General features: G+C 43.4%; 1 protein-coding gene across 1 annotated transcript; it reads left to right on the plus strand.

Moving 5' to 3' along the window:
* Positions 1-15,304: 15,304 nt before the first annotated feature.
* LOC117447524 (uncharacterized) lies at positions 15,305-18,245 on the plus strand. Its single transcript, XM_034084235.2, has 3 exons — positions 15,305-15,676; positions 16,072-16,240; positions 18,024-18,245. Exons 1-3 carry the CDS (start codon positions 15,322-15,324, stop codon positions 18,142-18,144), a joined length of 645 nt encoding a protein of 214 aa, XP_033940126.2. The 5' UTR covers positions 15,305-15,321; the 3' UTR covers positions 18,145-18,245.
* The last annotated feature ends 4,297 nt before the right edge of the window (positions 18,246-22,542 follow it).

The raw sequence follows: 22,542 nt of genomic DNA on the forward strand, positions 1-22,542 counted from the left end.
AAATAAAATGTTAGTGTTTTCTTCAAACTCAGACTCTCTGCTGCGGCTGTACCTCAAAGACAAAACAATTGTCTTATGATCTTTGTTGAACAAGGTCTGATTGTCCTGTACATGTACAATGTGGGGTATTTTTAAATACTTTACTAAAACACATTCAATACTATGTTAGACACAAGTTAGTTATTACTCACATATCAAAGTCTTTTCATCTGCAAGATGGAAGAATAGCTGGGTGCTGCCTGGAGAGACTGATGAGGAGTCACCGGCTGGCGTCAGCAGCTTTCCACACAAAGCCATCACATCTTCTCTTCCATAGTCCTCGCTGTCCACTGGTGCTCTGTCAAAAGAGTGAACATCACAGCCGTCATGTTAACCCTTTGCTACACAACATACAACCAACATGTGTCAAAAGTATGGATGGGTATCGTTTGAAATGTATCGATTCTGATTCCGGTTCTGCTTATCGATTCCGGTTCTTATCGATTCCAAAATTGTAAAAGACAGAGGTCAAACGTTGAGATAACAAAAATATCTTTATTCTTTTAAGCTTTAACTGACATTTTTACAAATAAAAAATATACTTGCAATTCAAATGTATTGCAGAATAACTGTGCTTTATTTTAACTGAGCAATGCCTGTGGCCAGCTATTAACAGGCAAACGCTAATTTATTTGACAATCGGGCTTTACATATTAACAGGTGGCTGCTAACGTTAGCTTACAGCTTATTGCAGTGCTGCCCCCACTGATACACTGTGCCTTGTCTTTTTCTTTTTTAGTGAAGTGGAGCCTCACTTCAGAGCGTTTACCGCGACCCATCTTTGGTGTTATGAAGTGACTGAGCTCGTGAACTGTCTACGGGAGGGCGGGGGGAGCCTCGCTGTGCGGCAACTGTGGACCTCTGTCGCCTGTCAGCGCAAGTTACATGATGCCGTTTTAAAAAATTAAGGGCGGTGCCGGTGTTATGCCGAAGGTTGAAGCCTTGCCGTGGATTGAAGCCCTGTTCGCGGGGACGCGCAGAGGTGACGTAATCGCCTGTGTTGAGCGTTCGCCGTATTTTCACCCTTTTCAAAGCTTTTTTCTCTCTTTTGAGTGATATATCAGATTAAACAGCAAACGGCTGAATAAATAATGTGCATACAATTGCGAGGAGGCTCGTTTTAAGTACACGTTTTTCAGATCTGTCACAATCTTCGTATTGGAATAAACTTCCGTTTTTGAGTGTATAGTCCCACTCTGTTATATTCCTCCTTCCTTCAGAACAGACAATGACAGGATAATATGTGATTTGTCAATAGTCCTATTTCTTAAAACCTTCTCTGTTGTTTAAGTGTCTGATAACCACGAATAGTAAGCAATGATATAACAGTAATGATCACATATATGATCATATCAGACACTGTGTTATTTTCAATCAAGCCTAAAAGATAATGTGTTCAAACTGGCTTCACTCACTTGAATTGCTCCTTTGAATATCATTTGTATATATCCCTACTCAACACATGTTTGTATTGTAATGCCACTCCTATTTTTTTTCAATTGTATTTTAAGGTGACATTGAATGCTTTGAAAGGTGCCCTAAAATAAAGTGTATTATTGATCTTGTATCTGTGCCTCTATTACATTACATTTTCTATCACACTATTAATGTTCCTTATTTTAGACTAGGTTAATCCTGGTGTCAATAGGGAAGATCTGCATGTTCTCTACATAACATGTTCAGAGCAGGTATTTCTCCTGCCGGATTTGGAACCCCCCTATATCTTTGTCCAGGGTAGTCACAGACTCACCAAAATCACACTGATGCTTGCTGTTCCCCTCTAGTTTGTGCTCACAAAAGCATTTCACTCTGGGCCCTGCAGGTGAAAAACTAAAGAGGGGCTTCCAAATCCGGCAGTGCAGTTGTTAGAGCTGCCGGATTTTGAAGCGCCCCCTGTCATTTTGGCCAGGATAGTCACAATGTCACCAAAATCACACTGGTGCTGGCTGTTGCCCTCTAGTTTATGCTCACACAAGCATTTCACTCTGGGCCCTGCAGGTGAACAACTAAAGAGGGGCTTCCAAATCCAGCAGAGCAGACTTTATATCCTGAGGAAGATTTTCTATTTGCTTGCAGTCCAAGTCATTGCTGCGTTTCTGTGTAATTGCGCTGTTGAAAGAATTCAAAACACTTGAACTTGTAAAAACAGGGATTTATCATTGCCAGGAAAAAGGATAACTTTATTATTATGATATTACACAGAAACGCAGCAATGACTTGGACTGCAAGCAAATAGAAAATCTTCCTCAGGATAGAAAGTCTGCTCTGCTGGATATGGAAGCCCCTCTTTAGTTTTTCACCTGCAGGGCCCAGAGTGAAATGCTTTTGTGAGCACAAACTGGAGGGGAACAACCAGCACCAGTGTGATTTTGGTGAGTCTGTGACTACCCTGGACAAAGATATAGGGGGGGTTCCAAATCCGGCAGGAGAAATACCTGCTCTGAACATGTTATGTAGAGAACATGCAGATCTTCCCTATTGACACCAGGATTAACCTAGTCTAAAATAAGGAACATTAATAGTGTGATAGAAAATTAAATGTAATGTAATAGAGGCACAGATACAAGATCAATAATACACTTTATTTTAGGGCACCTTTCAAAGCATTCAATGTCACCTTAAAATACAATTGAAAAAAAATAGGAGTGGCATTACAATACAAACATGTGTTGAGTAGGGATATATAAAAATGATATTCAAAGGAGCAATTCAAGTGAGTGAATCCAGTTTGAACACATTATCTTTTAGGCTTGATTGAAAATAACAGTGTCTGACATGATCATATATGTGATCATTACTGTTATATCATTGCTTACTATTCATGGTTATCAGACACTTAAACAACAGAGAAGGTTTTAAGAAATAGGACTATTGACAAATCACATATTATCCTGTCATTGTCTGTTCTGAAGGAAGGAGGAATATAACAGAGTGGGACTATACACTCAAAAACGGAAGTTTATTCCAATATGAAGATTGTGACAGATCTGAAAAACGTGTCCTTAAAACGAGCCTCCTCGCAATTGTATGCACATTATTTATTCAGCCGTTTGCTGTTTAATCTGATATATCACTCAAAAGAGAGAAAAAAGCTTTGAAAAGGGTGAAAATATGGCGAACGCTCAACACAGGCGATTGCGTCACCTTTGCGAACAGGGCTTCAATCCACAGCAAGGCATCAGCATTACAAGCATAACACCGGCCGTCAGCGAACCGTGCCGTTCTGTGATTCTCCAGAACACACAGGTGGCCAGTCCGCCCTTCCCCTGTATTCCACCGGGTCACCGCGGCGCAGATGGACCTGGTGGAATTAGGGATGCCAGAAACTGACCATGATCAAAATCGAAAATCGGACAGCCCTGGCGAATAATAATCGATTATTCGACCCCCCCGCCCGCGGGAGAGAAAAAAAAGGGCTGCTGTTAACGTCGGTCTGTACAACGGAATTGTGCCAACACTACGCCAACCGGCTGCGGAGGGAGACTCCCCGCCCATTCTAATTGATGAACTAAAATAGTTTATGCCAAGTGTGATACAAATGCAAAAGAATAAAGATACTTTAATAATAATTGTGTTAAAAATAATTATTTTAGCAGAGATTTGGACCAAGCATGTATGATGTAGTAATACAACAACGATTTGAGTTCATACACTGTTACATTAGCTAGTCATGTTAGCTTGTAATATATAAAGCAGAGCTAACTAGCAAGTTGGCAGTTTATACAGTACTAGCTGTTGGCTACTGAACATTAACAAACTGGATTCCGCTGTAAGAAAGCTGTGAAACTTTACATTAAACTTGGCGACAACACTGTGACACACCGCTGCATGTTTATGTGTAATTCTCCGGTGTTGGAGACGAGAGGGTGGGGGCAGCACTGCAATAAGCTGTCAGCTAACGTTAGCAGCCACCTGTAAAGCCCGATTGTCCCACCGGTCGCAACATCTTGCAAGAAACAGCATCTTGGGGCTTCTTAACATTTAACAACCTATCAATGATGCTTACCCACGGGAAGAAACTTATGGAAACTCAGCTAACTGACGATATTAACCATTTTTACCTAAACGAACCACAAGTCTAACACCAAGCAAATCAGCACTTAGTGAAAACAGCTAACGGGGCTAACTTTAGCTTTAGCACATAACTGGCAAAAGCGATCTTTTCTACTTCATGCTATCTGCACAAACGTATCATATGAACGCTGAGATTCCACAGATTCCCTTAAATTATATCTTATCACTGAAAACTCACTGAACTAGAAGAAGAAACGTAACCGTAAATAAAAAAGTAAACTTTCACAAACTAAGGATTATCTAAATACAGGACTCACCTGATCTTAAGTCTTCCATTCTCTGTTGACGTCCCGCTAATCATATTAAACGGGTAGAAATAAAATATCAATCCAAAAGCTCCTGGAGCAGACAGAGTGAGCAGCTGCGCATGGAGACCTGATGGATTGGAGACCCGCTCAAACTTCTTCTTCTTTGGTGTTTTTTGGCGGTTGGCAAACCGACCAGCTCAAACTGAAGTGGGTGTTTCAAATTTGAACGACAGGCACGGACAGTTCTCATTGGCAGGTTTCTTCGATGACGTTTATATTAACCAATCACATTAAAAGCAACATGTGTCCTTGTTTAAAAATCAAATGTATTTCAAACAAGGACAACCTGAAGAATGTCTCTATGTTCAATTGCAATAAATGTAATGAATTCACCATGCACAGTCCACAAAAATGCGGATGGTCAAAGTAAGGTACAAATAAACAGAATCACACGAAGCCTGGTTAGTGTTGCCATCCATCCATCCATCCATCTTCTCCCGCTTATCCGTGGTCGGGTCGCGGGGGTAGCAGTTCCAGCAGAGAGCCCCAAACTTTCTTTTCCCTGGCGACATCAACCAGCTCTGACTGGGGGATCCCAAGGCGCTCCCAGGCCAGCGAAGAGATATAATCCCTCCACCTGGTCCTAGGTCTACCCCTTGGTCTCTTCCCAGCTGGACGTGCCTGGAACACCTCCCTAGGGAGGCGCCCAGGTGGCATCCTAACTAGGTGCCCGAACCACCTCAACTGGCTTCTTTCGACGCGAAGGAGGAGCGGCTCAACTCCGAGTCCCTCCCTGATGACCGAACTTCTCACCTTATCTCTAAGGGAGACACCAGCCACCCGGCGGAGGAAACCCATCTTGGCCGCTTGTATCCGCGATCTCGTTCTTTCGGTCATGACCCATCCTTCATGACCATAGGTGAGGGTAGGAACGAAAATGGCCCGGTAGACAGAGAGCTTTGCCTTCCGGCTCAGCTCCCTTTTCGTCACAACGGTGCGGTAAAGCGACTGCAATACCGCTCCCGCTGCTCCGATTCTCCGGCCCATCTCACGCTCCATTGATCCCTCACTCGAGAACAAGACCCCGAGATACTTGAACTCCTTCACTTGGGGTAAGGACTCATTCCCTACTTGGAGTGGACAGTCCATCGGTTTCCTGCTGAGAACCATGGCCTCAGATTTGGAGGTGCTGATCCTCATCCCAGCCGCTTCACACTCGGTTGCGAACCGATCCAGTGAGTGCTGAAGGTCGCAGACCGATGAAGCCATCAGAACCACATCATCTGCAAAAAGCAGTGGTGCAATCCTTAGTCCACCGAACTGCAGACCCCCCCCCCCACGACTACGCCTCGAAATCCGATCCATGTATATTACAAACAGGATTGGTGACAAAGCGCAGCCCTGGCGGAGGCCAACCCTCACCGGAAATGGGTCCGACTTACTGCCGAGGACCCGGACACAGCTCTCGCTTTGGGAGTACAGAGATTGGATGGCCCTGAGTAGAGACCCCCTCACCCCATACTCCCGCAGCACCTCCCACAGTAACTCCCTGGGAACCCGGTCATACGCCTTCTCCAAGTCTACAAAACACATGTAGACCGGATAAGCGTACTCCCAGGCCCCCTCCAGGATCCTTGCGAGAGTAAAAAGCTGATCCGTCGTTCCACGACCAGGACGGAATCCGCATTGTTCCTCCTCAATCTGAGGTTCGACAATCGGCCTGACCCTCCTTTCGAGTACCTTGGAGTAAACTTTCCCGGGGAGGCTGAGTAGTGTGATGCCTCTGTAATTGGCACACACCCTCTGATCCCCCTTTTTGAAAAGGGGGACCACCACCCCGGTCTGCCACTCCTTCGGTACCGTTTCCGACTTCCACGCAACGTTGATGAGACGTGTCAACCAGGACAGTCCCTCAACACCCAGAGCCTTCAGCATTTCCGGGCGGATCTCATCCACCCCCGGGGCTTTGCCACTGTGGAGTTGTTTGACGACCTCAGTGACCTCCCCCCGGGAGATTGGCGTTGATCCCCCGTCATACTCCAGCTCTGCCTCTAACATAGAGGGCGGAGTTGTCGGGTTCAGGAGTTCCTCAAAGTGTTCCTTCCAACGTCCCAACACTCCATCAGTTGAGGTCAACAACGTCCCATCCTTACTGTACACAGCTTGGATGGTTCCCTGCTTCCCCCTCCTGAGGTGTCGGACAGTTTTCCAGAACAACTTTGGTGCCGCCCGAAAGTCCTTCTCCATGTCTTCTCCGAACTTCTCCCACACCCGCTGCTTTGCCTCGGCCACGGATGAGGCTGCTGCCCTTCGGGCCTGTCGGTACCTTGCAACTGCTTCGGGAGTCCCCCGGGATAACAAATCCCTGAAGGCCTCCTTCTTCAGTCGGACGGCTTCCCTGACCACCGGTGTCCACCAGGAGGTTCGAGGGTTACCGCCCCTTGAGGCACCTAAGACCTTGAGACCACAGCTCCCCACCGCGGCTTCGGCAATAGAGGCTTTGAACACCGACCACTCTGGTTCAATGTCCCCAACCTCCACAGGAATGCCCGAAAAGCTCCGCCGGAGGTGTGAGTTGAAGGCCTCCTGAACTTGGGCCTCCTCCAGACGTTCCCAGTTCACCCGAACTACACGTTTGGGCTTACCAGGTCTATCCAGAGGCTTCCCCCGCCACTCGACCCAACTCACCACCAGATGGTGATCAGTTGACAACTCCGCCCCTCTCTTTACCCGAGTGTCCAAAACATACGGCCTCAGGTCCGATGATACGATAACGAAATCGATCATGGACCTTCTGCCTAGGGTGCTCTGGTACCACGTACACTTATGAGCATCCTTATGTTCGAACATGGTGTTTGTTATGGCCAATCCATGACTAGCACAGAAGTCCAGTAACAAACCACCACTCCGGTTCAGATCAGGGGGGCCGTTCCTCCCAATCACGCCCCTCCAAGTGTCTCCATCATTGCCCACATGTGCGTTGAAGTCTCCCAGCAAGACTAAGGAGTCCCCTTCAGGAGCCCCATACAGGACTCTTTCCAGGGTCTCCAAGAAGGCCGAATACTCTGAACTGCTGTTGGGTGCATAAGCACACACAACAGTCAGAGTTTTCCCCCCCATAACCCGCAGGCGTAGGGAGGCGACCCTCTCGTCCACTGGGGTAAACTCCAACAACGAAGCACCTAACCGGGGACTTGTGAGTATCCCCACACCCGCCCGGCGCCTCACACCTTGAGCAACTCCGGAGAAGAATAGAGTCCAACCCCTATCCAGAAGTAAGGTTCCAGAGCCGACGCTGTGCGTAGAGGTGAGCCCAACCAGATCCAACTGGTACCGCTCCACCTCCCGCACAAGCTCCGGCTCCTTCCCCCCCAGAGAGGTGACGTTCCACGTCCCCAAAGCCAGCTTCTGCCGCCCGGGTCTGGTCCGTCGAGACCCTCCGCTTTCACTGCCACCCGTCTGGCAGCGCACCCGACCCCATCGATGTTTCCCGTAGGTGGTGGGCCCGCGGGACAGAGAAGCGGAGGTGTTGCCCACGTTGCCTTTTCGGGCTGGGCCCGGCCGGGCTCCGTGGCAAGCCCGGCCACCAGACGCTCGCCGACGAGTCCTCCTTCTGGGCCTGGCTCCAGAAGGGGACCCCGGGCTTCCTCCGGGCCGGGTATCCTCACTTCTTGTTTTTCCTTTCATGAGGTCTTTTGAACCAATCTTAGTCTGGCCCCTTGCCTGAGACCAATTTGCCATGGGAGACCCTACCAGGAACACAAGGTTCCAGACAACACAGCCCCCAGGTTCATCAGGGCACACAAACCTCTCTACCACGGTAAGGTGCTGGTTCTTCAGAGAGTGTTGCCTAACTTTATAAAGTGTGTTTATAAGCACTACTGCTTGTAGGCAGGCATAACAGTCGACCCATGTTCAGGGGAGGTGGGTTTAGTTTCCTGCACGCCTCGACGTAAGAGAGACGTAAGCGACGCCACCTCTTAGCTCCGAAGCTCTTGCCTCTAGAGTAGACTGACAATTTTTTGGAGCTGGAAGTGAACTCGATTCCGGAGCTAAGAGCTGGCGCCACTGCGGTGTGAACAGGAAAAACCGGCGCTTTTCAGGCTCCAGCTCCGAGCCGGAGCTGAAAAAGCGCTGGTGTGAAAGGGGCAAAAGTGTGGTCCAGCAACCTAACAGAAGTGTAGTACCGCCGTTTGGCCACATCGAATATTTTCCTCTGAGTCCGGCACACTTCCTGGGGGCTTTTTACAGCAGGCCAGGGGGTTAATTTCACAACGGGGGTGCATAATTTGACACAACACCGGTACTGGAGGAGTGAAAGGCCTGAGCCAGAGGGTGTTTCTCAATGTCGAGTACGCTTGCTTGGTCGCACATGTCTTCCGAGTCACTTGCTTCAGAATGCCATACTTCCTGGCATTCGGAAACGAAGAGTGGAACAGGCGAGCAAGTGTGCAGGTGTGCTTCATATGAGAGGCCCCGCCTTACAATTTCCACCACAGATTTGGGGAAATTGGTCCGTGCGCAAAGCATTGTGGGGATTTTAAGATGCGGAGTCTACACATATACAGCCTCGAAATTTCTCCCTACGAAGTACGCCGGGCTCGGTATAATTCCAAGTATCCTGGACATTGGAACAGTACTTCGGCGGGACTCAATGACGTACGACGTGTTACTTGGCCGTCGGCTGAAGTCTTTGCGGTGTGTTCCAGTGCGACTGTTGGCCAAGACGCAGGAGACGTGAGGCGACACAGCAGTCGTGTTCCGTCGGGACGTGTTCTTTGGTGTCAGCTTGGTGTGTAGGGGCCTTAAGACGTGTGTTTGTGTGTTGTTCTTTGTGTCTCTTCCTGCTTCCATTAAGAGTGATTAATGCTGTTTATAATCAATGACCACAGTCCGTCATCATGGCCTTTCTTATTATATTAATGAACCGAATGATCTCTAATAACTGTCTCATTATCAGAGTGACTCACGGTACCTGCTGAAAGAGAAGGAAAACACGTCATGTGATCTCTGACATCATCACTGTCAGAAACTGAGAACATCTGGACGATAAATCATAAGAAAACATGGTGTAAGATGTGTGTGTGTGTCTCTTGCATAACAAGTCCCCGATGCATTATCTGTCAGATACAGTCCCTTTATGATAACACACACACACACACACACACACACACACACACACACACACACACACACACACACACACACACACACACACACACACACACACACACACACACACACACACACACACACACACACACACACACACACACACACACACACACACACACACACACACACTCTCTCTCTCTCTCTCTCTCTTTCCCAGCAACCTAACAGAAGTGTAGTACCGCCGTTTGGCCACATCGAATATTGTCCTCTGAGTCCGGCGCACTTCACTTCACTTAAAATGCGTTGAGTTATTTCAAATGTATCATTTTTCATCGGTCCATCAAATATCCCAACTGCCATTTCACCTCTGGCTGCTGTGGAGACTGGATGTGTCAGCGGAGGGGAGTCTAACACTAAGTTAATACAGGTAAGTTATACACAAACAAAACGTTTTTAACAAAGTGAGCAGATATACTGTCATAATGTGAGCAAGCTAGGGGTCTAAATAAATATGTTTTAACTTAAATAAATATTTTTTGCCAATGTTGAACAGCTAACTATTGTTTGAATTTAGCTGCCTGGATGACAATTATTTTCTTCTTCTTTTTTATTATATTTATTTTAACTTAATGTAGTTTACACTATTTTCTGTGACTGTCATTCTTCAATCGGCATTATATTGATAGCATTAGCAGGCTAATCTAAATGTAATCTAGCTACTTTGGCTAGGTTTCATTGTTCGGCCAGACGTGGCGGGAAATTAAATGCGAGTGAGAAGACTGACAGGCTGCGTTAATATACAGTCTCTGACAGTGCAATTAAGTAACTCAGCACGAAAGTTATTTATTAGTAGTAAGTGTACACTACAGTTGACCTGTTTCTGACTAAAAACACCAGCCACTACTCTATACTTGCAAATATTATATTGTGTAGAAGGGAGATTTCATATCTGCCTCTTGTCGCTACGGCAGTTGTGTATGTGAGACGCAGCGTCACTCACGCACTGCACGTCAGGCCTTCCCTTCCGATGATTTGATTGGTCGGAAGGGAAGGGCCAGCGAGCTTTCCTTCCAACCATTAAAATCGTTGGAAGGGAATGACTGACAAGTCTTAAGAGCTGTGTTGATCATCAGATTTAGCATGCAAAGCTAGAAGTGTTCCCCCCCCCCGTGGTTCTATTAAGCATATGAGCAGGGGTTACATTGACCATAGAACGATGCTTTGACGTCATCACCCTCGCAAAGTAAAAAAAAACTATATGTTAAAACTTTACTTTACAGATCTCTGTGACCGGATACAGTTTTTCAGCTTAGTGAAAGTGTGTCTGCTCCGATCAGGGGCAAAAAATGTACAGCATATTGGCCATAATCTCGCAGCCCTACAAATGTACTGAGATGTCCACACAAATGTTCTTTAGCAAGTGTGCAGAGCAATTTTGATTTAAAATATAAATGTGAAGGTTGGATATTTGTAAAAAAAATCGTGTATACATAAATAATTTAAGATGTAAATTAATTCCAATTTATCTATAGTACTTTCTATTTTTATTTTGTCATTTGGTGGCATGAATGTGTGCATTTGATACAGATAACTGAGCAGTTGCTTTGGGCCTCATATACAGCATAGCCCTTAAGGTCAAATCATGAGATCCCAAACCTCCACACAGAGCCGCCCCACATATCAAATCCCAATGTAACCCCTGCATATGAGTCAATATCAGCTTAAGATATGAAAATAAACTCCTCAGCCTCTGTATTAAATGGGGTGTAATTAGTTTAAGAATTTAATTAAATATAGAGTTTCTGTCAATAATTAATGTACATTTTATCAACTTATTAATTTTGTTTTGTATTTCACATGATGATTTGGAACCTCTTGTTTTGCAGACTCTTTTTCTGAAACATTGAATGCTTTTTTTTTCTTGTTACAGGTGCATGCAGAGATTAAAAGCTGATTGCCACAGCGGGCCTCCGTGAAGCAGGTAGAATAGCTGAGTGTTCCAGCAGTGGGCTACAATGGAACATGTTACGTCAAACTTTGATTGCCGCTCATGTGGTATCACTCTGAAAACTGTTAAGAGCTATGTAGATCTGATGATCTACATAGCTCTTAACAGTTTTCAGAGTGATACCACATTTTTGCATAGACATGAAGCAAACACGTACTACCCATGTACTACCCATGTTGCTTCATAGACTGCAAACAAAAATTCATGAAGTACACTGCCTTAAAATCTCATGTGTATCGTTCTCATAACAGACGTGTTTCACAGGTAGATGATTCACATAGATCATTTGTATGTGAGGATGTGAATTGTAAGAAGCAATGCACAGATTTACAAGATCTTCTTGCACACCTTAAAGTACATTTGAGTAAGAATGAGTTAGTACATTGCCCATTCAACAATTGTAACAAGGCCTTCAAAGTGAAGTCGTCATTTACAGCCCATGTTTCAAGAACACACAGACATGAAAGTGATGTAAATACTAGAGTAACATACTCTGAGCCATCTGCGTCATCTCAGATTGTGCCCAATGAAAATGAAACTAGAATGGCCCAAAGTGAAAGTCAGTCTCAGGTTAGAGAGGACACTGATTTAAAGTCTTTGTATATGAGATCTCTGTGCCTGTTTTATATGCATCTACAGGCAAAGTATCTTGTTCCATCCTCAACTATCCAAATCATTGTTGAGGAGATCAATAGTCTAAATGGCATTTGTCATCAGCACACAAAAGACAGGATTAAAGAGACACTTCGACTGAGTACTAACATGTCAGATATTGAGATCGAGTCCGTTTTTGACAGTATTCAGGATTTAGATTTGCATGCCAGGTGTAGCATGCCCCTTTCCACTGAATACACCAGAAGGCAGTATTTAAAAAAAAACTTTGGCTATGTTCGCCCAGTTGATATTTACCTGGGAAAAGACGAACATAGAAGAGACTGTCATGCCCAATACATACCTGTGTCAAACACGATAACGGCAATCCTGAAAGATCCTATTGTGTTGAAAGAATGTGTTGATTCTCAAACTCGTCCAGTTTCAGATGGCATCTTGAGTGATATTTCTGATGGTTCAGTCTTCAAATCCAAAGAGCTGTTTTTTCAAACAGGTGACACAATCTTAAAACTGATCTTATATCAGGATGCATTTGAGGTTGTCAACCCACTTGGGTCATCCAGAAAGAAACATAAGATTTTGGGAGTCTACTTTACACTTGCTGACTTTGAGCCATTTCATCGTTCTCGCATTGAAAACATGCAATTAGTACTATTGTGCAAAGAGACAGACTTTAAATACTTTGGTCAGGAAAAAGTGTTCTTTAAAATGTTGTCATACCTGAGACAGCTTGAGGAACATGGACTTGTCACCACCTCTGGTCATGTTGTTCGAGCTACAGTAATATCTATTGTGAGGTACATAGAGACCAGCTTGAGGATGTGAGCCAGAGCTTTCCTACCCGAACAGTGGATGGCTACAAACAAGTAGTGCAGATATTGCAGGAGAGTGATGTGAATGATGTCAAAGGCATATATCGTGATTCGATCTTCAACTCTCTGAAACATTTCCATGTATGTCAGCCAGGTCTTCCCCCATGTATAGGCCATGACTTGTTTGAGGGGGTTGTCAATTATGACTTGGCTATTTACCTGCGCTACTTTATAAAAGTAAATCATTGGTTCACATACTCTCAGCTGAACAGACGAATCACACAATTTGCTTACAAGGACTCAGATTCCAGCTCATCTCCTTGTCGGGTGAATGAAAAGGCCAACACATTAGGTGGTCAAGCTGCAGAGAACTGGTGTCTCCTTAGACTTCTGCCTGTCATTATTGGTGACAAAGTTGATCCTTGTGACCCAGTATGGCAACTGTTGATCACATTAAAAGAACTTGTTGAACTATTGTGTGCACCCAAGATCACCACTGCCCAAGTCGCATACCTTAATATTGTTGTGGCTGAATATCTTGAAACAAGAAAAGCATTGTTTCCTTCTGAACGTCTTAAACCAAAACATCACTATCTTCTCCATTATCCATCATTGATCCTGAAACTTGGCCCCCTAATACGGCTATGGACCATGAGATTTGAGAGTAAACACTCATATTTCAAGAGATGTGTGAGGAGGACACAAAACTTTAAGAATGTGTGCCTGTCCCTTGCAAACCAGCACCAACTCCTCCAAACAACCCTCAGCACAAATTCCTTTTTTGCACCAGTGCTGAGTTTAAAAAACTCAACTCCATATCATGCTCACCTGTATAGCGATGTGGTGCGCAATGCAGTTGAAGCATACATGGATACAGAACCTGATTCTGTGTCCACTGAGGTGAATTTGAAGGGCACCCTTTACAAGAAGGGATCTTTTCTCTGCCTTGAACGTGAGTCTGATGAGTCAATCAAGTTCGGACAGATTGAGCTTGTTTTGATTAAAGATGACAAAGAGGTGTGCTTTTTGGTGACATCACACACTTCGTGTTATTTACCAGAGTATGGACTCTATGAAGTCACAAAAGCAGCCGAGGCTATGCACTGTGTAAATGCCAAACACTGCCTGGATTTCTACCCATTGCCTCTGTATAGTCTGAATGGACAGAAAGTCATATCCCTTAAGCACAGTGTTGTTGAGTGTTGAGGTCTACATTACAAAGACAAATGTATTGCATTAACCCAGGGGACATAAAATGGTGTTGTAGTGTATTTACTACACTCAGATATCCGGTGGACAATATCGCATCTCTTAAAGTCATGGAGGAATGGACAAGTGGCCTAACCTCGTCCTTCAGTTCTGTATTCAGCCAAGAGGATGTCGTACGACTACTGGGGGTGTTTGAAAACCTTGGAGTCGGTTCAACTGAGGACTTTAAGTATGTGGAAGCAGATGACCTTGCAAAGCTCCTGAAGCCAATCGAAGTGAGAAAAGTTATGGCTTGCATCAAAAGTAAGTAAAAACAATAGCAATAGGATGATTAAAGACTTGCTGGACAGAAAATAACCAGAAAATGATATTGACTGACATGAATGCATCTTTGTGTTGTTTAGGTTCACAACGAAGAGAAATGGATGACTCCTCCTCAATAGCAACTTCCCAAAATGAGGAGGCAAGCGCAGGCGAAGACTCATTCCTTAGTGATAACGATGATATTGCCTTAAATGTTCACTCTGCACCAAAGATCGCTGCCACATGGAGCTTAGCTTCTCCAATGAGAAGTCAACCCTCATCTGGTATGCAGAGTCAACCCTCACCCACTTCATGCGAGACTGGGTCGTCATCTCTAGCCACAGAAGATAGTAGCTGGCATTACAGCTTTGAAGTACCCTGGAATAAGATGTCGTCAAATACAGTAAGGTCATTGGAGACTGAGAAGAGACCATCTGCAGCAGAGAGAAGGGAGGCTGTAAGGATTGTGGTTGCTGAAATATTAAGTGTTTGTAAAAAACCAGGAAAGAAACACCTAGGTGAAATTGCTAGAAAGATGGTAATACAATATCCTAAGTCTTTCCGGGATGAGATTGAGGGCCAGGTCGTCGGTACCGGATATGACTCTCTTACAAAGCAAATGTTGTCTCGCATTGATAACTACAGACGGCTCCAATGTCCTCTCCAGAAAAGGCAATCTGAAGGTGAAACTAATGATGCAAAGAAAAGGCGTAAAGATTCATACGGCTGCATCAATTCTGAGCCAGAGCTTCCTGCTGGTGAAACTAAATCAATGCAAAAGCAGAAACAGGAAGAGCACAAGGGGATGTTTGACGAAAATGCCAGGGATGCAAAGACAATTGAAAGACTTATGGTTGAGACATTTCATTCACAGAGGAGAGACATCTTATCCTCCAAAGGGATGGAAGACCTTGTTAAGGAGTGGCCTTTCCTCTTCCAGGAAAATGGAATCCGGATCCATTTCAGGGAGCTAACTGGAGTGGACATTACTCTCAACTTTGATGAGTCAACAGAGACAAAATTCAAAAGAATCCTTCGCTACTTTCAGTTTCAACAAAGTGACCCAACCAACACAGCAGGAGCTGTTCTCAGCCAAACCCTGGCAGGTGGGGATGAAACATGTGCAGCAGTGTTAATGCTCCTCACACATTTCAGAGAGAAACAAGAGAAGATGCTTGTAGCTGTTGACGACACTGCTATTGCAAGTGAAGTTGATGTCAAGAACCTGCCCTCAACGCCTTGCATTGTGGTCTGCGGTAGGTTGGCTCCTAAAAAGAAATGTTCCCCGCATCCTTCTGCTCCTTGCTTATGTCATCCTCTGTTCTTCTTTTGTCCCCTTTTTTCTATTTTTAATCATCTGTCTAAATTATTATTTAAATGTTTGTCTTTACTAAGGTAATGGGTTAGGAGTGCATTGTACTAAATGTAATACATCCATAGTTAAACAATGCTGAAATACAAAAAAACAGGGCATAAGAAATGGTGTAACAAGATATTCCTGTCTTATTTTATTTTTACTTGACACAATTTTATATTTTGCGGTTCACACCAAAATATAGGCTTTTCAGAAATGAAGTCCTAAAGCAGTGTTCATAACACAACAACCTATTTACTGGACATCATAATCTGAATGCCTATTAACTGTTTACAGGTAACAGCCCACTAACGGCAAAGACATTTATGGTTGCAGTGGACCAAGTTATCGTCAACGAGCAGCTTCCCATCTTTACCAAAGCCTTACAGTTCATGTTCTGCTCATATTATGTGCAAAACATTGACTATCCTGTGGAGATTGCTGCTACACTTGAGTTCTTGCAGAGGTACGTATTCAGCAGGAGTGTAATGTAAAGACAATTCTTTAGCCTATGTTGTCTAGAATTTCTTGAAACCACATGGTCTTTGTCTTTACTTCCTCAGACTTCTTGACTCTGAAATGACATAAAACATGTCATTTCAAACTGAATTGAGAATTTTCAAATATAATCCAAGTAATCAAACAAAAGCTTTAAAATAGTGAAATGTATTTGTTTCGTTACAAAATCATTTATTTCCATTGTGTTAACAGTGATTGACATCTTAAAGAGCAACTTGCAGGTTATTTTTTTTACTACATTTATGCTTAACCTTGCCTTAAAATTATACCGCGGATTGGGCAGAGAAGGAGTCGAGAAAGTTGCTCCCCCATGTGACGTAATGACGCGTTTGACGTTAAAAAAAAGCTGTTTTTAGTAGCAGAGCTCAAAATGGCTCCTTTCCCTCTGAATGCCTGCCAGTAGTTTGTAGTTGGTTTGAGCGGTTGTGATTTAGTGAGCTGGTAATTTTACATTGTATTTCACCATTGGTAATCATGGTGAGCTGGTGTTTGTGCACATTGCACAAACTCCAGCCTGTCAGGACATCGAGTCCACAGTTTCCCTAACAGGAAAAGGGCCGGAGCTAGCTTTCGTTCCTGGGTGTGTTGTATGAGGTGCATCCACCTCCCTGCAGCACATACTCTCCACAGCTGAGGCCTATCAAACAAAACGTTTATCAGGAAACCGAATTACATCTCTCTCCCCCCATTCGCTCCTCTCTCTCCCCCCCTTCACTCCTCTCTCTCCCCCCTCCGGTACACAGCACCGTAAGACATAGTGTGGAGTTGCATTAGGTAACGCTGTGGTGGCTGTACTGCTCCAGCCGTCTCCTTTGTGTTTGTTTGTTTCCCCCTGTCTGTGTTGTTTGTGTGGGTGTGGTGGCTGTCACTCCTGGATCCCGGCTCAACCTCCACTCACCTGCTGCAATCAGCTGTGCACCCTCCCCGACTACACACCTGCTTTCTATCAAGCCATTTACAACGGCATATCAACGGAGGCTCCACAACCTTTCTCCGCTAGATCGTTGTAAAACCACAGTGGTATAACTTCAAGGCTACTTAGCATTATAGCTATTTTCTCATACCTGGATGTTTCAGCGACGCGAGATGCGGCTGATACTTACGCATTAGTTTCTGTTATGGATCAGTATCAACAGTCCTGCCAGTAACGTTACTATATTATCAATACTACTTTAGTTATAGCCTGATATGATAGATAACTTTACAATGTTGTGATGTAACTGTAGCTAACGGCGGTCACTGACAGCTGCCCAGCTCTCCACTGGTTCTCCTCACACCACAGCTCCATTTCTCTCCGATGGCCGTTATTTCTTCTAATCCTTGGCTGCTCCTGGTCTCTTGGACGCCTAGCAACCTTCAACCTCTTCTGTGTCAAAACTAGCATTGTGATCCATGTTTATTCATAGGTTAGACCGGCCGCTCTCCCCCATGTTACGTCACATGGGGAGGCTTTTTTTATGCGGAAGTAAAAATGTCTTACAAAAACGACGCCAGATGTCACTGTAGTGTATATTTCTGTATATTTCTTGGAAAATCTAGTGTATACATAATTTTCCTACACATTTATTCACTGGTGTGTCTAACCTGCAAGTTGCTCTTTAACATCCTTTACGATCTGAGATTTGTTTTTGCAACTCAAATTGTTTACCTTTTTTTTACAGGAGTTTTAATGCCAGAACAGGTTATCACTTTAAATTAAATCTCACACTTGAACATTCTTTTTCCAACAGATGCATCTTCAAGATCAATCCTGACAAGGGGACCAAAGTGAAGAGAAAGGAAAAGCATGCAGTCAATCCAAGGGTGCTGAGTCTGATCACCAAAATAGCTAATTTTGAGTGGACCGAATAAAAAGTCATCACAATGATGTGAACTACAATCTGGATGATGTTGTTTTTTTCAAAATCTTTTTTTTTGTTTTTTTGCTGACATGGCACGTTCAGCACATTATATAAAAGTACAGACAGTTTGTCTGTTGGATGTGGATTGAACTCTGTCCTGTCTTGTTTGTTTTCCTTGTGCTAAAAAAAAAAAGTAATGTAATTTAGCTTACACCATAGAAATATATGGGTGCAGCACTACAGCTTGACAATTAAAGTCAATTTAACATTACAAACTGAGAAGGTCTGAGGGGGGATCAAAGGTAACAGACGGTCAATGCTTGTTTTTGTCCCTGCAGAGATTTCTCCACTTTCTCTGATTTTATTTTTTTAAATGATGAGATAAGTTATAGGACTTAATTCATCCCGAAATAAATGGTTGTGCCAGAGTTACAAAAATACAATAAACACAGCAGCGTAATAATAAGCTGTACACAGTGCAGTAAAAAGAGCAATTCAATAACTACAGGAAACATAGATGGTCACATAATTCATGTAAATATTAAATTATTTAGTACATGATAAATTATATTGACTCAGACTGTAGATGTTGACAATATAGTAAGTTAGGAATTTCATGAAAACATTTATTTACTTTTGTTTCAACATTGGATATTTTGTGTTTGTGGTGGATTAAATCGAATATAGAGAAAATTATTTATGTTAAAATGTTTTACTTACATTTAAAAAAAAAAAATAGTTGACTTTTTTTACAGTTTTGTTTACCTTCAAATTACAAAGACATATCTTAATGTCTTATAATAGTAATACACTTTTATATTACGAGTTACATATTTAATTACAGATAATACTTTTTATTTTACGTACATCTGCATGTATTTTCTGAAAGTGCAAAAATACTGTAAATATTATATAGTACATTTACTGTAAAAAAAATTAAATAAAATGTTATTTGTTGTTATTGTCAAAATACTTAAAATAATGTTTTGGGTTGTTAATTTATAGTTAATATCTGTCATTTTACAGGATTTTGCAAGTTATTTAAAAAAACATACTATACAAATTTACAGTTATTTCCTGTAAAATTACGATCTTTTTTTACAGTGTGTCTGTCGAGGCTCTGCACAGCGCACAGCCGGCCACGGCTCCTGGAGGACGCGTTAACGACGCATAGCTCCGACTGTCAGTCGCGAAGCTGCACGCGGCCAACTGCTGCAGAGAAATCCCCCAGATCAAACGTTCAAACCTTAACGCTGTAGGCTACAAAAATGTAGCCACGGTACTCTCGCACAGCGAGAAGATGAAAGGAACAGATCCTCTGACGACACCGGCTGATATAGCCGGTGTCACGTGGGTCACAGGTGACTTTGTTGTTATTGGTACTCGAGCTGCGCATGCGCGCGATGGACATATCCAGTGCTTTAAGCACCGCCTCTGGCAGTCAGTAGGGAAGAAATAGAACAGCTGTTAAACAATAATAGCAATTGGTCTTGATGCTTTTTATACTCGTTTTGACATGGAAATACAATAACAATAACCTCTGTTCAGGAGAAATACAAAAAGTGTTTTAAAGTGACAACTTCCTGAAAGAAACACGCAACCAAACTGGATACATACAGAGTGCAAAAACTTGACTTAAGTTCAAACTACATTTAAAGAAGCAATTGGTCTTGATGCCAAACGTGTTCGAATTTAAAGAAATGCAAGCAGTCCAGGTGGATTAAGGCTGATACGCTAAACGTGGCTGGCTAAGCCAGAGGGAGGTGAAGAGTCGAGTGTGGCAGTGTGGTGTTCAAATTCACTGGCAGGCTCCCATGTGTCTTCCCAAGTTCTGCAACTATAGAGTGGACAACGTGTCGTTAGAACAAAGAGCAAACCTTCCGATCATTGTTAAAGAAAAACAAACACAAGATTAATTTACCAACACATGTTTAGGAGGGATTCTTTTAAAACATAGATAATTGACATTTTTTTATCTTTGTTAACGTGGCACTATGTAACTTAAACCTGGTTTTAATAGGTTTTCGGTGTTATGTTCCAAGGATACCTGGCCGTTATAAATACACAGGGATAAAGTGGGTAGTGTGTGTGTAGTGTGTAATCTACACACACACGTAATGTAATCTCCCAGCCTTCTTATAGTGCAGAGGCGTTTCTGCTTGCTCTTGCCTCTGCTTACTTTTTTATGCTGTTTTTCTATTTTTATTTTTATGAAAACTTCGAACAGCTGCTCCTGGACATTAACTTATCACTGGGACAGTTATTCTTCGTAAATAGACGGAGGGTTTCAGCCATATTTCAATATTTTTACGACGACCTCAGTCTTACAGTGGCGTGGCCTAGCAACAGCTAAAGCCTGGTACAGCATGCTATTTAGCTTAAGCTAGTTAGCAGCAAAATGCCTCCGTTCTCTACAGATGACTTCCACAAACTTCTACAGAAGATGGCCGTGTTGGAAATGAAAATGCAACGGTTGGAAGTTAACGTGGAAGTGAATGGACTTGGTTGGAATGACACCACTTTACCAGTGTTGCAAAATAATGGACAAAAGCATGCTAACTCAAAGCTAGTTAGCAGCTACAAGGATTCCAATGAACAGGTGGGCTGTGTACCGGGTAATACATTTACAGGTTATAAATCTACAAGTGGTAGTCCTCCCTGGAACTCTCTGGGTGCAAGGCCGAAGAGTAAATCATTTACATGGGATTTGGGAGGACGAACAACAGGCAGAGCCCAGCGCTCTGAAATCTGTGATGCAACCGGCTGGCCTGCATTGTTATTAGGTTTGCCAGAAACTGACCAGTACAAACAACAAACAAGCATGTCATCACAACGACGTGGCCTTGAAGTGAAGTTGGTAATGGCCGGCTGTGCTGCGTCTTTCTCTGTAACCTCTTTGGCGTGCTTCGCACTCAAATGCGAACGCATTGTTGAGGTTGAGCTGTGATAGACCAACGTCTTTTCGCAGAGCTTGCATTTAACTTCCTTTGGACTTGTAAGTTCAAAGTAGTTCCACGAGGAGGAACTCTTTTTACCTGCCGCTTTGTTCATCTTTAGTCGCACGTGTGAGGGGGGGGGGGGGGCGGGGTCGGTGTGTAGCGTGCTGCAGCAGCAGTCTGCTCTGCACGCAGGCTTCCTCCAAGTTTACAGTAAAGCAAACTGGTGGTGTGACCAATGGCCATTTACAATTATTAATACTATTACTATTATTAGCATATATATATTATATATATTTTGGTTGAAACTAAGCCCAAAAAAAAAAAAGAACACTTAAAAAAAAAAAAAAAAAATAAAATCTATTTTTAAAAATAATATTCGATTATGGAGACTGTAGCGAATATTCGAATAATCGAATAATCGCTGGCATCCCTAATTGTTATCACCCAGGAAGAGCGCCTCTTCAACCCCTATTCATACTAGGAAACAGCCGTTGACAGCTGCTAAAGGGAGAACTACAAAAAATCCTCCTAAACTACCAAGTGTGCCAATCCAGAACAGATACGCTCCGCTGACCGAGAACCGGAGATCTCTTTCTGAAGACCTGGATAACCTGTCCTCTTCACACAGCAGGGTAAGGACCAATAGCTACTCCAAAAGTAAAAGGCTAGAGGGAAAGCTAACGACTGGGCCTGAAACTCTGATTGTGGGTGACTCTGCTGTAAGAGATGTAAAAAGTCTGTGTAGTAAGAACAACACCAAAGTACACTGTTTTCCCAAGGATAAGGTCTCTGACTTGGCTGAGAAGATCCTGCATATTGGGGCTGAACATCAGACTGTAAAAGATGTGGTACTGCACATTGGAACAAATTATGTTGTGAAACAACAGTCAGAAGTGCTGAAAAAAGACTTTAAATGTCTGTTGGAAACTGTCAGCTCTCTAAATGCAGTGGTGTTCATCAGTGGCCCTCTACCACCAATCAGAAGAGGAGTGGAGAGATTCAGCAGATTGTTTGCACCCAAAATACATTTCTGATCTTCTGTTAAATTATGAACCATCCAGATCTCTCAGGTCTTCAGGGACTGGTCAGCTTTCTGTCCCCAGAGTCAGAACTAAACGTGGTAAAGTAGCGTTCAGTTATTATGCTCCAAATATCTGGAACAAACTCCCAGAAACCTGCAGGTCCGCTACAACTCTTACTAATTTTAAATCCAGGCTGAAGACTTATCTTTTTGTCGCTGCTTATAAATTGAAACTGAGCCGTTGTGTTCATCAGTAAATTGGAACTTCTGTGTGAACTATTCATATCTTAAACTGCACTGTAACTTTTTATTCATGTATTTTTTCTTTTAATGTTTCTTTTATTATCTTTTACTGTTTTTAAATGCCTTGCCTTGCCTTGCCTCGCCTCGCCTCGCCTCGCCTCTAATTGGTAATTGTAAATCACTTTGGATAAAAGCGTCAGCTAAA

The sequence above is a fragment of the Pseudochaenichthys georgianus genome, chromosome 6 (genome assembly GCF_902827115.2).
Source record: "Pseudochaenichthys georgianus chromosome 6, fPseGeo1.2, whole genome shotgun sequence".
In the NCBI taxonomy this organism is placed as follows: domain Eukaryota; kingdom Metazoa; phylum Chordata; class Actinopteri; order Perciformes; family Channichthyidae; genus Pseudochaenichthys; species Pseudochaenichthys georgianus.